This window comes from Balaenoptera physalus (genome assembly GCF_965194825.1).
Source record: "Balaenoptera physalus genome assembly, chromosome: 18".
NCBI classification, from domain to species: Eukaryota; Metazoa; Chordata; class Mammalia; order Artiodactyla; family Balaenopteridae; genus Balaenoptera; species Balaenoptera physalus.
In genome coordinates, this window is record NC_138899.1 from 80,856,124 (window position 1) to 80,871,947 (window position 15,824).

Below are 15,824 nucleotides of genomic sequence, written 5' to 3' on the forward strand. Positions count from 1 at the left end.
TTTATTTATCCATTGACTACCTGATGGACATTTGGATTGCTTCTACTTTTTGGCTATTATGAATAATGCTGCTATAAACATTCCTGTACAATCCTTTGTGATAACACATGTTTTCATTTCTCTTGGGTATATACCTAGGAATGGAATTGGTCATATGGTAAATTTGTGTTTAATTTTTAAAAAAGCAACCTAATTATTTTCCAAAGTGTCTGGGCCATTTTATATCCCCAACGTATGAGGATTCCAATTTCTCTACATCTTCCTCAACACTAATTACTGTCTATATTATAGCCATTCTAATGAATGTGATCCTACCTTATTTCTAACCACTCCTCAATATAACCCCGTTTCAACTAAATCCTTTTACTCCTAATTCTCTGATCAGATCACAGTATTTCCCGGACTCTTCTCACAGTGCTCCCTTTGTCGAGAATGTTACCCCTCCACTTGTCTTCACTTTAGTAACCAACTCAAGTATACCTCCTTCATTAAGCCTTTCTTCACCTTTCTTGTTCTCAATAATTATTCCTTCAACTAAATTACTATACTACCTCTTGATTATGGATTGTTAAGCACTTAACATATACTATATAATATTATTATCTTTTTCTAAAATGCTCAAATTCTTGGCCTCACCTGGGTTAAAAGTACCTCAAGGGCATTATGTTCTGTAAGTTAGATATTTGTTGATGATAATGAGATATCATGCATAATTCGAAAACAAATTATTGCGAAAAGTGGCATTTACAAAGAAATTAACTTTCACAGAGGCATTGTATTGTGCCTAGGAGAAATTATGACCAGTAAGTATCCTGGTACCCTCCTATGTTCCCATAGTTATAACCAGACCATAAGGTAATCTACTGTTTCTGCTCCTGAAATACTGTAAGAACAGGAAACATCCCAGCATCCCCCTCTTCCCCCCTCTTCTAAGATTCAACAGTAACGCTTCCTCTCACTCTTCCCTTCTCAAGCTGTAGTAAGAATGTAAGGAGGTCTTGGTTTCCAGTCTTGCGTTCTGGAGTCTGGTATGTTCTAAAGAACCAGTTTGATTTGGTGTTGGCAGTAAGCTGTATTATGGTGCTAATGGCCCGCAGCGTTATTCCCTATATAGGCCCATTAGCTTAGTTTTATTCCAACTAATCACATATTATGCCTTCAACCTTTAACTTCCTTCACACAAATGCATGCAAGTAGTCACAAGGGGACAGACCAAAGTACTACAGCTACAACAAGAATCTAACACCTCTCATGTACAGATACCACAAAGCACTCAGCCCACTGGCAATGGGTCAAAAGAGTGACCTTGTTTCTGAAGAACGACACTTAAATTTTACAAACTTACCTCATTTCTTTATGGACACTTGGAATTTGATCTAAGGCCATTCGGTAGAATTTAATGGCTTTGGAATAATTTCTTTGCTTTAAATAAATATTTCCCATATTCACTTTCAACCGTCCTAATTAAAAAAAATTTAATGAGTATATAATATCCTACTTTTTCTATGATATTTTAGATGACTTTAATTTATATTTTTTGAAGGTCTTCTCAACTTATGAAGCTTAAGACATTAACTAAAATTCTCACTTTAAAACAGTTATACTATTTTCATGTATGTGCACACTAAACTTCTGCAAGGAATTGGAACTTAAGACAGATGGATTCCTGGAAACATGGCTAGAAAACAATAGAGTGACATTATAAAACTGGAGTTGTGTTCTTCTACGAAAACATGGGACTTAAAAAATATTAGATAATTCAAAATGAGACCTTCTTTTGGACGTTATTCCAGCATCTCCCAGAGCTCCAATATGTACAGTTTATCCTTTTTTCCCCACGTTTTCTACAGTAAGCATTTATGAATTGATGAGAAAAAGTGTTTCTACAAAACTTGAGACTCGGCTCAAATGCAACGTCCACTCAGAAAGCTTGTCTAGACTTTCCAACTCGTACTCGAATAATCCCTCACATCTTCTCACCAGGACTTGGAGGATCTTAGGTAATAATTAGCTCTCCATAATCCAGATCCTCCCTCCACTCTACAGGCCCCACCCCAGGACCCAGGATGAAGATGCCTGTAGCTCAGGAACAAAAAGAGTACACTTACCTGGTTTAAACTATATGATGTAACAGTTTAATAAAATATTAAAGAAAATGATATTCTGATATACTTTAATACTGAGACCAAAAAATTACACAATATAAATGCTCAATATAAACAACAGTCTCTTGTGGATAATTATACAAGAGAAAGCATGTTCTGTAGGTTGCCATGGCTCATTCTACCTGTGATACAGGATACTGTTTTCATTTACTGTTAGGCAATATATCTTATACCAACTGTATTTCTTCATTTGTATTTGTGTGAATTTTCATATCTTTAAGCAGGGCACCTCTATCACAAATATGAATTTGCTCAGAGCACAGATCATTTCATTATAAGAAAGCATAAAGTGAGGAAATTGTAAATTAACAGTACAAAAGAACTATACTTATTGGAAAAACTGACTATACACACTTACCTGCATTGCTAAACATCTTATTTTTCACTATAACTTGATAGGTGTTTAGTGCTTCAGGATACATTTCATTAGCTGAATATTGACTGGCCAAGTTGAAAAGAACCTAAGGAAAAGATATTGCAAAGAGACACATAATGATCATTTTAGGTCCCTTTTGCCTATAATCTTTCTAGAGATTAAAATACTATAGCAAAGTTAGATGCTTCTATCAAGATTCCCAACCCATTAGGCAATGAAGTACACAGAGAACACCTTGCATTACAATATGAACCAGAACATTAAGACAGGTGGGAGCTTCCCTGGTGGCGCAGTGCTTAAGAATCCGCCTGCCAATGCAGGGTACACGGGTTCGAGCCCTGGTCCAGGAAGATCCCACATGCCACGGAGCAACTAAGCCCGTGCGCCACAACTACTGAGCCTGCACTCTAGAGCCCGCGAGCCACAACTACTGAACCTATGTACCGCAACTACTGAAGCCCACGTGCCTAGAGCCCATGCTCCGCAACAAGAGAAGCCACCTCAATGAGAAGCCCGCGCACCGCAACAAAGAGTAGCTCCCGCTCACCGAAACTAGAGAAAGCCCGCGTGGAGCAACGAAGACCCAATGCAGCCAAAAATAAATAAATAAATTTATTAAAAAAAGACAGGTGGAGCTTTCCTCTAAATTTCACCTAATTTTCCATGTATTCTTTCTAATTAATGGATTTGCTATCTTTTAATCTCAGGAAGACCCACAAAGAATAAATGTGTATTATTACTATTGCTGGTAATAAAAGGAATAAGAAAGATAGTAGACCAAACTCTCTTTGTAAATATAAATTAAACATCATGTGGAATACCTTAAAGCTTAATTTGTACAGTATTGCTGCTCTATATGCAAATTTATAATTTAAATCTTTAAGTTACAGTAAATTATGTTCCTAAAGGAAAAAAAATAATAATCACAAATTATTCCCAAATCTAAAGACTCCATGGAATTTAAAAATATTAGCTATAAATAGTAAACATCTAAAAATTCTTCTTATTCTAAGTTCTAATGTCCTTTTTTCCACTTGTTTAGCGTATGAAGACTTTTCCTACTGAAAACACACCCTTTTAAACAGCAGTATAAATATCAAAGAAGTGTCTTTTCAGAACTGAATAAATTTTGCTAGAAATTAGCTGGTTTTTTCCCCCTACTCTCCTCACAGAACATTATCTTATTCACCTAGTTTGAAGTTCTCTAAAATCACAGACCAAAAAGTCCACATTAGAATCTCATTATTGGGACCTCCCTGGTGGCGCAGTGGTTAAGAATCCCCCTGCCAGTGCATGGGTTCAAGCCCTGGTCCGGGAGGATCCCACATGCCATGGAGCAACTAAGCCCATGAGCCACAACTACTGAGCTTGAGCTCTAGAGCGCGCGAGCCACAACTACTGAAGCCTACATGCCACAACTACTGAAGCCCGTGTGCCTAGAGCCCGTGCACCGCAACCAAGAGTAGCCCCCATTCGCGGCAACTAGAGAAAGCCCACGCGCAGCAACAAAGACCCAACGCAGCCAAAAATAAATAAATAAATAAATAAATTAGAACCCCATTATCTCTCTAACTATGTTTGGTGACGGATGTTAACTATACTTATTGTGGTGATCATTTCATAATATATACAAATATCAAGTCACCGTGTTGTATACCTGAAACTAACAGAACACTGTATCCCAATAATACCTCAAAACAAAACAAAACGAATCTCGTTAAAGTATCCACACTGAATAGAATCCAAATATTAGCAATCTTCACGAGTCCTTGGCTGGTAGGTTTACAAGTATTTACTACATTATTAAAAATGACTAATTAACTAACTAAAGAAGATCACTGTACAGACCAAAGATAAGAGTGGTCCCATGAACTAAAGAGTATTATTAATCTAATTCTGGGCACCTTAAGTCCAATAAGGCTTAAAGAACAAGAGAAAACAAGAAACAAAAAAGAAAAAAGAGTTCTGGAATCCATAAGTTCTTGCCAAGATAACTGTACTCAACAGGTACTTCATACTTACTGAGTAAGTTAAATCCAAATTGATGTTTTCTGGACTTGTAACTTGTTCTCGTTGTCTCACCAGGACTCTCTCTTTTCTTCCTGCATCTTTTGCCTTTTCTAAGGCCTGAAATCAAGCGTATACTGTGTAAACTCCTTTGAGCACTCACACGGAATTTGCTGCATTTGGGAAGTGTCTGCGGGAAGCAGGGGTTGGCTGCATTACCCCTGGGTTCCCCGATGTCCCGTGTGCTCCTACCATAAACTCCCCTTCTACTGTTTAAACGGGAGCTCTTCCTCCCGCATGGAAAGGCCGAGTGTCTTCTCTGGGAAAGAAGAGGAAGCACGGGGGCTAAGACCTGGAGCACACCTGCCCCCCGCCAAGGTTCTCCATCACCTCACCTCCCACCCCCTTTAGGTCTGACCATGTCTATCTACTTCCTTTTTCCTCCCAACTCCTGAATCTTTGGTGCTTTAATTCAATCTCATGAGGTAGGAATTTAGGTGGATTTGTTTGGTTTCTCGGATGCTCAAAATACAGACATTGGATCATGGATCATGGATAACTGCTACCCAATACGACAACAGATCCTTAGTTTTGCTCAGATCTTACTCAGGATGCCAAGAACCTTTTATTGATTTCCACTGAGAGACTGACCACAGTCACATTAATTAAACATGGGATTTTTATTTTAGAACTAGATAAAAAAGCACAGGTTCTGTGAGCAATAAAAGTAGCTTATACTGAATCTTTCTAATGGTATTCATTGATCTGATAACTAAGTCGCAGAAATTATATTTATGTGGTATGATGACCAAAGTAATGTGAACAAAGCAAACTAAGAGAAAAGATTCAATTAAAAAAAAAGCAGCAGAGTTGGATTGCCAAGAAGCAAACCACGATTTTGCAGTTCACTTAGGACAAAATACTTTAGGGCAGTCAGGCTTAAATGAGAAAACAGCCCTTAGTGCTGTGTGTGGGCCATGGGCTCCACCTGCAGCAGGCTGTGCGATCCATCCAGCAGCCCACCAGGCTGCAAAATCTAGCCAACCGATACAATGGAATTTTTTCCCCTCCTTAAATGACCGATGTGAAAAATTACAAAATCAGCCAATTGTTTTGACTTCAGAGTTTATGAAGCAGAGTTACAACTGCAGGTTCTCAAAATAATTATTTCAGTGAAAACTCTAAGCCCAGTCCACAAAAAAATGAAAGTATTTATCTATACATGTGCTTACACAGGTACATACATATGCACACACTTCATAATCTTGAATCTTATCAGTTTATGAACTCACCAATTTTAAGTCTCCACAACTGTTAGCGATACAGCTTTCTTCTACCAACTCATTTACTTTCTTCTCTAATTGTCTTATCTTTTCTTCTGGACTGTTAAAGAAAAAAGCAAGTATATTTTGAATCATTCAACCACTAATAATACATACAAAATTTAACCTACTTTTAACATTGTCCATCATGTGCTTATAAACTTTAAGAGTAAGTCACAGATAAGACAAATATATAAGTGGCCTTAAAGAATAAATGTACCACTGTTTTTAATAACTACATTATATAATTATTCATAATAGTAAAAATAGCTAACATTTATTTAGCGTAAGTGTAATTTAATTTTGAGCCAAATGCTTTACCCTAATTATGTCACTTAATCTTCATAAGAATATTTGATACAAGTACTATCATTATCTCATTTCACTGACAGGGAAACTGAGGTTTAGAAAGTTAAGTATTGGCTGTCCAGTGGTTAGGATTCCGTGCTTCCACTGCAAGGGGCACGGGTTCGATCCCTGGTCAGGGAACTGAGATTCCATAAGACACACAGGCTGGCCAAAAGAAAAAGAAAGAAAGTTAAGTACTAAGCCTGAGGTCATACAGCTAGTAAGTACCAGAGCCAGGATCTAAACACATGATAAGGTAACTCTAGGGCCACGCTGCTGCATTTCCACCCCCAAAGGAAAGCAGATTCTATGGCAAATGAAAACTTTATCTATGGTTAGAAAGACTGAAGACCCCATAAAAGAGAGAAAAATTATTTACTACCAAATAGATACCACAGAGACTTTTTTTTTTCTTTGGCCATGCTGTGTGGCTTGTGGCATCTCAGTTCCCCATCCAGGGATCGAACCTGGGGCCATGGCAGTGAAAGCACCGAGTTCTAACCACTGGGCCACCAGGGAAGCCCCACTCACCACAGAGACTTCTAACAAGGTGAGGAAGTTTAAAACCCTGACTTCATTAGTAGCAAATGAAGTGTCCCCGGATCAGCCATGTTTCAAACACAACATCAGTGTTGTTTTACTACCACTTTCTTTCAATAAAACACAACACTCTGAATGTACATCACTGCCTAAATAAACTTTTACTACAAATATATCGCAGTAAACATCAATTCTCTTCTCTACAAATGGACTTTTAAAAAGAACACAGGAATAAATTTCACAGTATAGGTTTGTCTATAAAATCATATTCTTCAGTAAAACCTGGGATTAAGACAACATATTTTATTAGTTTATAGAAATTGCAAAATTCTAATAATAGATGGTGGCTTTCTAAAGGTTAGAAAGTTCCGAATTCAAAGTACAGAATTCTATTTTCAAGCTGTCTGAAACACTCTAATAAATGTCTTTAAATGCTGCTTACAGGTTGTTATCATTAAGCCTAAAATATCAATATAAAAACGTAACGCTAAAACTCTGTAAGAGAATTTGATGAAGACAGTGGAAGTCACTACCCCGTCCCTACCAGCTGCCAGGAGAATGAACCCTGTGCAGACACTGCTGGGCGCCTCCACAGGAGCCTGTCGCCGCCCTGCGTCCCCGCACGCGGAAGCTAGGCTACAGCAGAGTCTCACCCTCCTGCCTAATGTCTGGTTCCATCAGGCACGTGTGATGAATTTCTGGCCAATGAGAAATGACGACGCGTCTGCCTGGGGCAGATGTCTCCCGGAAAGATCCCTGCTCTTCAAAGGGGACCTAAGACTGAGCACCTTCTGACTCTAGGTTTTATCAACTGCAGGAAGGTTCTGAACTCCCACGGCCCTCCTGGAATCATGAGGATGGGCAGGCTCTGGAGAAGAGCCAAGAGAATCAGAAAGAAGCTGAACCAGCGTGAGGTTATTAAGCAGTTAAATTAACCATCCTCCAGACCTCCTGTTATGGGAGATAATAAAACATTCTTGTTGTGTGTGTTTTTCCTGATGTTTTCAGCTGTTAGTAGCTGAAAGGATCCTAAATGACATACTTAAGATAACATGTATTTATTAGCAAACTTGCTGTCATTAACTAGGATACAAAGTAAACTGACTTTCTATAGAAGTTCCTTATTAGTCAAAAAAGGAAATTATGTAATTTATACAATAGCCCAAATACCGGTATTAAGAATTACAATTTAAAATCATGAGCCCTGGAAGTAGACCGCCTGGGTTCAAGTCTCAGTCCTGCCGTCTACTAGCCTGACCCAGCGAGCTCTCCATGCTTCCCTCCCCCTGAACTGATGACACAAGAGCTCGGTCTTCTCGGGGACGCTTGTGCACAGCGCAGGGCACGCAGTGATCGCACAGTGAGCACTCGGTAAATGCTGGCTGCTTTCACTATTTGTAAAATCTAATGGTGCTTAGATATCAGTAAATGTACACAGTTGAATTTACACCGTAGTTTTTTTTTTTTTAATTACAATTGTTTTTTCTTCTTGTGATGAGAACTTTTAAGATCTATTCTCTTAACAACTTTGTATACATCTATTTATTTATTTATTTATTTTTAGCTGTGTTGGGTCCTCGTTTCTGTGCGAGGGCTTTCTCTAGTTGCGGCGAGCGGGGGCCACTCTTCATCGCGGTGTGCGGGCCTCTCACTATCGCGGCCCCTCCCGTTGCGGGGCACAGGCTCCAGACGCGCAGGCTCAGTAATTGTGGCTCACGGGCCCAGTTGCTCCGCGGCATGTGGGATCTTCCCAGACCAGGGCTCGAACCCGTGTCCCCCGCATTGGCAGGCAGACTCTCAACCACTGCGCCACCAGGGAAGCCCTACACCGTAGCTTTTTAGCTACTCTCTACTCAATGGCACAAAACTAAGTTAATTCTATAAAAAATTATATTTCTCAATATCAATATGACAAACTAACATACATTTTCTTAATTTTTTTCTTTGAAATATCCTTTTAAAATAAGAATATCTTATTACATGTACAACCCCATTTGGCCTTCAAGAGAATCAATATTGGCACGTATAAAAATAAGACACATCTTCAAGTCAACAATATTACAGTAAAACTGCATGGAACACACAGGGCTGCTTTTCTGAGACTTGATTCTTTTGCTAGTTCCGAGAACCAGGGATGACGCTTTGGTTACTATTCTGCTGACATAAACTTTTCAAATATGTAAGAATTATGTACTTGAGAAGTAAAAGTTAAGAACATGCAACAACCACAGCAGAGCAGCACAGGACTTGCATACCTGTCTTCGTTCCTGGCCTCCAGGGGCGGTGCAGGGCCCCGCGACTGACCGAGGGGGTCGAACGCAGAGCCTGAGACACAGTCAAGAGTTCACGTTTAGTGCTCAATCCAGCACAACTGAAGGGATATGAAACCTCGCACATGCTATTTAATTTACCTATTTATTAAATGGAATGGACATTTTTTATGCTTTCATAAATATTTTGCATATTGAGAAACTGGTAAGATTTTTAACATACATAAAACCATGTAAATAAAACTGTGTGTTACCATGTAAAAACAAAAATAAATATCTCTCAGTATATATTTCTCCCCCATAGTAAACTATCCCTATTATGAACTCTAAATGGTCAATCATGTGAGTAATAACCTGGTATTAGCCTTTTAATTTTCCATTACTGGTATAATAATCATTAATTTTTGTCACAACAATTTTATTTAAAAATTATTATTTAACTTATCATATATTAAAATACTATTTTCACCTTTAATTCTTTAGCTCTAACTCACATACAAATTTTAGATGTAGAACTCGGTACATTTTGACAGATTACATGCCAGTGTAACTACCACCTCAACTGGGAGGCAGAACATTTTCATCACCCCTTTCCTTTCTTAATGGTACCTAAAATAATCAATGGCATGTTAGACTTTATTTAATATGGTAATATATTTACACATACAAAAACATTTAAAAAATTTAAAGATGTGAAAAAATTAGTAGCTGAAATAGAACAAACCTCTCAAAGCTGCTTTGGTAAAACCAGCTGCTCTCACTGCCGTCATGGGTCTAGTAACTCCATCCTTAGGAGAACAAGCGTCATTTAAAGAGCATTCTTAAATAACACCTGCCTCTTACTTGCAGATCTGCACGACACACGTCATAATACAGCCCAGCGTGTAACACTGGTTCCGTCCCCTGCCGGCTTGCTCCGTGCTCCCACCTCCTCATGTGCCAGCCTGTCTGCACTTCACCTTTCCTCTGTCAAATTTTGATTCCTTGTGTAACTGGACTTACTCCCAGTTTGAAAAGAAAAGCACTCTTAAGGATTTTTAGGTAGTACCTTATGCAGCTTAGTAGCTGGCTACTCCCCTACTTTTGGTTGGTCTCCTATATGCCTAAGAGAGAAACCGCAGAAACTGCTGTAAATGACAGCAAAGGAAAAGTGGGTCCCAGAGTACATCCTACAAGCAAACTATCAGGCCTATGTCCATTCCCAGTGGGATTTCATTTGAGACCTGAGTAAATAAATCCAAAGAGACTTTGCCACCAAAGATTTCAAACGGTCCAAACTTTAGCCCACAGTTTAAAGAACCAGGGTCACTATATAAGTAACAACTTAAAAAAACTTTGGTAATAATATTCTAAGTCACAGGAAGGCCCAAAATGAACACCCACACAATGGAGATACCTGAATAGCCCCTGTCATTGGTCTTCCCATTGACGATGCCAGGGATGTCTTGGACTAGTAAACAAAAAACTAAGTTAAAACGATTCCAAAAAAGGCCTACATTTAATTTTATAAACCAAAGTATAAAAGTTTTCTTTATAACTTTTTTTCCTTCGTTCTATTGGCAAGTAAACCTAAACATAATTTTTTTCCATTTATCTCCCGAGGATATAGGATCAAACAATAAAACTCTAAAACAGGCATTGGCAAACAACCCTCAGCCTTTGTACTGGGACACAGCCGCAGCCCATTTGCCTGCACATCGTCTGTGGCTGCCTCTCTGGGAATGCTGAGCCGGGTTCCGAAGAGCCTAACCACAGGGCCCTTCACAGAAAAGCTGGCTGTCTCCTATGCTGAAACATCACCAAAAACCAAATTTATGAGTGATACCTGCTTTGGTTGATTAATAAACGTATGCGTCACATGATACGCTGTTATATAACGTATAAGGCCACTTTCTTCATTCACAGGAAGGGACACTTGGAAGGCAAGTGCCCGGGACCTCTAGGTTCTAAAAGCATTTTTATGACCCCTAAGAAATATTATCATAAAGACTAAGAAAAACTATCTCACCTCATTCCTCCATTTTTCTCCCATTCCTCTATTATTTCACATAAGCTAAAATATCCAAATTGTAGGTATTTTGGGCAAGATTTAAAAGATTTTCTTTTATGGATTTTAATATAGCATCTTTCCTCCAACGATCTCAAATAAAAGCAAGACCCAATTATATGCCTCTGAAGTTTTTCTTAAATTTTATTTTTTCATGTATTAATCAGTAAGTTTTTAAAAATTATAAACATTATGTTTAAATAACATCTAACCTCACATAAGATATACGAATGGAATACACATGACACTTGGTTATATTATATAGAAAATGAAACGAAGTCAATCAACAAACACAAGGTTTACAGGTAGGAAAAGACAATAAAATATTTTGTTATATTTAAACCAAAATGACTAGAATATTCAGACCTATTAATCAACAATTTATAATGTTCATGACTAACCAAAATGGAAAATATATCCAGGTCATGGGCTGAAAGGCAGCCAAACTTATTTAGAACTAACTGCCTAAACTGAACTTATGTATGAGAAAATGCATCTTCATATCTTCAGCTTAAGAAAACCTACCCCACATCCAGTAGCTACAGGTCTAGCAACTGCTGTGCTTGGTATTTTAGCAGTTATCTTGGGGAGGAAAAAAAACATAGTTAATAGAATTCAGATTAAGTTATATAATAGAATACTGGAAAAGAAATAGAAAGTATAGGCTCATCAATAGAGAAATATTTATATAATATTTAGAATAATTTCTTTTAAATTATTCTAAATATTAAAGAGCTCAAGTATTTTAAGTGTCAGGAAGGAGACCTATTCTGGAACTCATTTTAAAGGAGAAAAGAGACTTCAGAGTGACCTGAGGGGCCAATAAGACAGATGAGTCTTCACGGTCACGCCTACCATTCATTTTGCATGATTATCACTGCCAGACGCTGGGTCTAACAACAGACAGAGGATCTCAGGGAATCTGGGGTTGAATCTCAGCTCTCCCTCTACTTGCTTGTTTATTTTACCTCTTTGAACCTAAATGTTCTCATCTCTGAAATAAAGATACAAAGTATGTTGATCACAAAGTTGTAAATGGAACCAAACAGGACCACAGAGGTGAGAAAGTACGCTAAACAGGTTAGCTGTTGGGCATCTTTGTTTAAGTATTTGATTAAAACATCATTCTTAGAGGAGTTCTACTTCTGGCTTGACGGACCGCTGCTTTAAACATCTCTCCCTCTAAGAACAACTAAGGCAGCTGGGGACAAAAATATTTTTTCAAAAAATCAGTTTAGATACATTAGAGAACCATCAAGGCCATGAGGAATTACAAGGCCTCAAGCTGAGGAACAGAAGGGAAGACTGAGGGCTGAGCTGCGTCTGGGCTGCTCTTCTCCCAGGGGTGTCTGTTAATGCGGAAGGCCAGGCCGCAAGGCTGAACAGAGCTTTTTACAGAAGACAGGGCTGAAGACATAAACCCTGGAGCTGGGCCTGCTGAGGTGGCAGCCCTAGGAATCCTCCAGTATTCAGACTTGACTGACCTCCAAAGGCTACACTCAGACTGGAAGGGAAATCAGAAGGACACCAGCCCTTTTAAGACCTGAGCCCAATTTAGAATCATCTCAAACTCAACTGGCTTGAGGTGATTCAGAATTCCTTGCATCTCTGAGGCCATAAGCAAAAGTAAATTCTCTCTAGTAAAAGATACCTGTCCTGATAAGGCAGCCACTACCCACATGTGGCTGTTGAGCATTTGAAATGTGGCTCAGGCAATAGGATCTGGATTTTACAACTTTACTTACTTTTAAATGATTTAAATATAAATAGTCACATGTGGCTAGTGGCTATCACACTAGACAGCACAGACATACAGTCTTAAATTATCTCTAAAAATCTTCATTTACAATGCCTGGCATTCAATTAAAAACAACCAGACACATAGGAGCAAGACTACCTAACCAAAACCAAGAGAAATAAATGGAAAGACAGGCAGAAGGGGAAACATGCGATGGAAACATCAGACACAGGCTTTAACACAACTATGGTCAATATGTTCAGCGAATTAAAAGACAAGATGATAATTTCAGTAGAGAACTAAAAACTATAAAAAATGGATAAATGGAAATTCTAGAACTGAAAACTGAAAATAACGTAAAATTCTGGCATTGTCCAGAAAGTAGTAAAATACTAAATTATACTAGACTTTGATAAGTTAAAGATGAGTATTGTAATCTTTACAAAAACACTAAAAAATGGCTAAAGAATGTAAGCTCCCAAGATAACAGAGGGAGAAATGGAATAATAAAAAATAATCAAACAAAACAAGATAAGAAAGGAGAGAAAATGAAACATGAAAAAGGCAGGAAAAAACAAAAAGCAAATACTAAGGCAACAAATTTAAACCAAATCAGTAATTTCATTAAGTGTAAATAGGCTAAAAGAAGAAGATTATCTGACAATATTAAAACAAAAACAAAAAACCCAGAGCTCTATTCATGCTGCTAATAAGAAATACATCTTAAATATATAGATATGACAATACTGGAAGCAAAAAGATGGGAAAGACATACAATGTAAACACTAGACAAAAGAGAGCTTGAGTAGCTCTAGCAATATACTAATATTTGACAAAACAGACAAACAGCATTACTAGAGACAGGACATTTTATAACAATAAAAGGGTCAATTTAACACAAAAATATAACAATTCTAAATGTCTTTCCTCCAAATATATAAATCAAAAACCTAAAAAAAAGAAAGAAAACCACAATCACAGTGTAAGATTTGACCATTTTTCTCATTAATAGAACTGTAGTTCCCCCTCCCCCCAAAAAATCAGTAAAAATATAGAAAATTTGAACAAAACCATTACCAAACTTGACCTAATTGACAGATAACAGGTCTTGGAAAAACATGAAAAGGAAGGATGTGTGTCTCAGCAATATTTTTCTGTGAGAACAAATTGAAGGAAAGAGACCATTTTTCTTTTTAACTACTCACTAATGACTAGATCCGTTCTTCTGGGTTTTATTTTTGGCACTGGACTCATCTCTTAGGTGGACTGGATCCTATGTTGCCTCCTTTCTTCACCTTGCACCCTCACCACAGTGCCTTTCCTCACAGATCTCAAGGGCAATCTGAACTGTGCACATCCTTAAATATTCAACTGTAAACCTATCTTCTAAGCAGCCTCTTCTGATTGTCCCAACTAGTGATAAAAAACTGATCTTTGTGGTCCCATAGCAATTTATACTCTTTTTCCAGCACATAATACATTATGCCTTGTAATTTCTATTTCTGTCCCTTTTATTCTCCTCCTTAGGTTCCTCTGGAGCTAGCTGCAATTTTGTCCCTCTTGAGTGAGCCCAGTCCCTTTCATATAACAGTTGCACAATTTTTTCCCCTTTAATATAGTAAGTAGGGTGTGATGAAAATATCATTCAAGGCGGCTGGAGACCTGAGCTCTGTCCTGGTTATAGGTAAGTGCGAAACCTCGCCTCCCCAGGCTTGTTTTCCTCAGCATAACGTGAGGATCTCTGAAGTCATTTCTAAATATCGATGAAGGGCCAGCCTGGAGACATTACCACCTGTCTGACACCCAGAATCACTAAACTGAAGACAATGTTTGCTTATTTACTAAGTCATGTGATAAAGATCTGTGGAGGACCCACAGCAGGCAAAGAAAGAACAATAAGACAGTCTGCCTCCTCAAAAAGCTTACGGCCTTGTCATTAGCCAAGTGCAAGAACTTGACCTACAATTTTCTTTCCATAATGAAGGTAAACTCAAAATTAAAATATAGCTTGTGGAATGTGTAGTCAAGAATTGACTTCACCCAAATAGAGGTCTGGCTTTGCCCTTTGCTACTGGGAGGAGATCTGCAAGCCCCTGGAATGTCCTGCCTGACACACCCGTTTGCCTGGGGGCTTTGGCCACCAGACAGTCTAAACTCCAGACTTATGAGCCTGAACCTCCAGGAGGGGCTGGAGAGTAATGGGCAGCCATGAGGACAGTATGTGACGGAGCTCCATGAAAACTCTGGACACCAGAGTGGTGGGAGGGCTTCCTTGCTGGCAATCCCCCCAAGTACCGCCACCACTCAGAGTGGCTGGGAGGTTAATGCCACCCAGAGCTCCACAGGGAAAGGATGACCAGAAGCCCCACGTTTGGACCGCCCGAGACTGTGCCCCGTGTCTCTCTTCTCTGGGCAGATTTAACCTGTATCCTTCCCCTGTAATAAACTGTAAGCATACCAGCTTTCAGCGAGTTCTGCGAGTCCTTTCAGAAAAGGACCGGCGCTGAAGGTGGTTTTGCAACTGGTGTCAGAAGTGAGGACAGGGGCTTCCCCAGTGGCGCAGTGGTTAAGAATCCACCTGCCAATGCAGGGGACATGAGTTCGAGCCCTGGTCTGGGAAGATCCCACATGCCGCGGAGCAACTAAGCCCGTGCACCACAACTGAGCCTGCGCTCTAGAGCCCGTGAGCCACAACTACTGAGTCCACATGCCACAACTACTGAAGCCCACGAGCCTAGAGCCCGTGCTCCGCAACAAGAGAAGCCACCGCAATGAGAAGCCCACGCACTACAACGAAGAGTAGCTCCCGCTTGCCCCAACTAGAGAAAGCCCGCGTGCAGCAACGAAGACCCAACGCAGCCAAAAAAATAAATAAATAAAAATAAAATAATTTTTTAAATAAATATTTTTTTTTTAAAAAAAGGTCAAATGATCTTCAACAAGGGTGCTAAGACCATACAATGTGGAAAGGTCAGTCTCTCCCAAATGGTGCTGGGAAAACTGGATATCCA

At 39.0% G+C, this 15,824-nt stretch overlaps 1 protein-coding gene across 14 annotated transcripts in view; it reads right to left on the bottom strand.

Annotated features, from left to right (window-relative positions):
- Positions 1 to 15,824, bottom strand: part of IFT88 (intraflagellar transport 88) — an 80,906-nt gene that overhangs the window by 55,146 nt on the left and 9,936 nt on the right. For 9 of the 14 annotated variants that reach the window (XR_014256195.1, XM_082435105.1, XM_082435104.1 and 6 more), the window contains exons 4-11: positions 11,601 to 11,657; positions 10,425 to 10,478; positions 9,753 to 9,816; positions 9,014 to 9,083; positions 5,841 to 5,931; positions 4,564 to 4,668; positions 2,524 to 2,626; positions 1,346 to 1,460 (exon numbers count right to left, since the gene is read on the bottom strand). Coding sequence is in view for 13 of the 14 variants with exons in the window: in XM_082435105.1 (XP_082291231.1) it covers positions 1,346 to 1,460; positions 2,524 to 2,626; positions 4,564 to 4,668; positions 5,841 to 5,931; positions 9,014 to 9,083; positions 9,753 to 9,816; positions 10,425 to 10,478; positions 11,601 to 11,657 (659 nt within the window). In the remaining variant the exon portion in view is untranslated. The remainder of the gene's footprint in view (positions 1 to 1,345; positions 1,461 to 2,523; positions 2,627 to 4,563; positions 4,669 to 5,840; positions 5,932 to 9,013; positions 9,084 to 9,752; positions 9,817 to 10,424; positions 10,479 to 11,600; positions 11,658 to 15,824) is intronic. The other 5 variants (XM_082435112.1, XM_082435108.1, XM_082435103.1 and 2 more) reach the window with 2 other exon arrangements.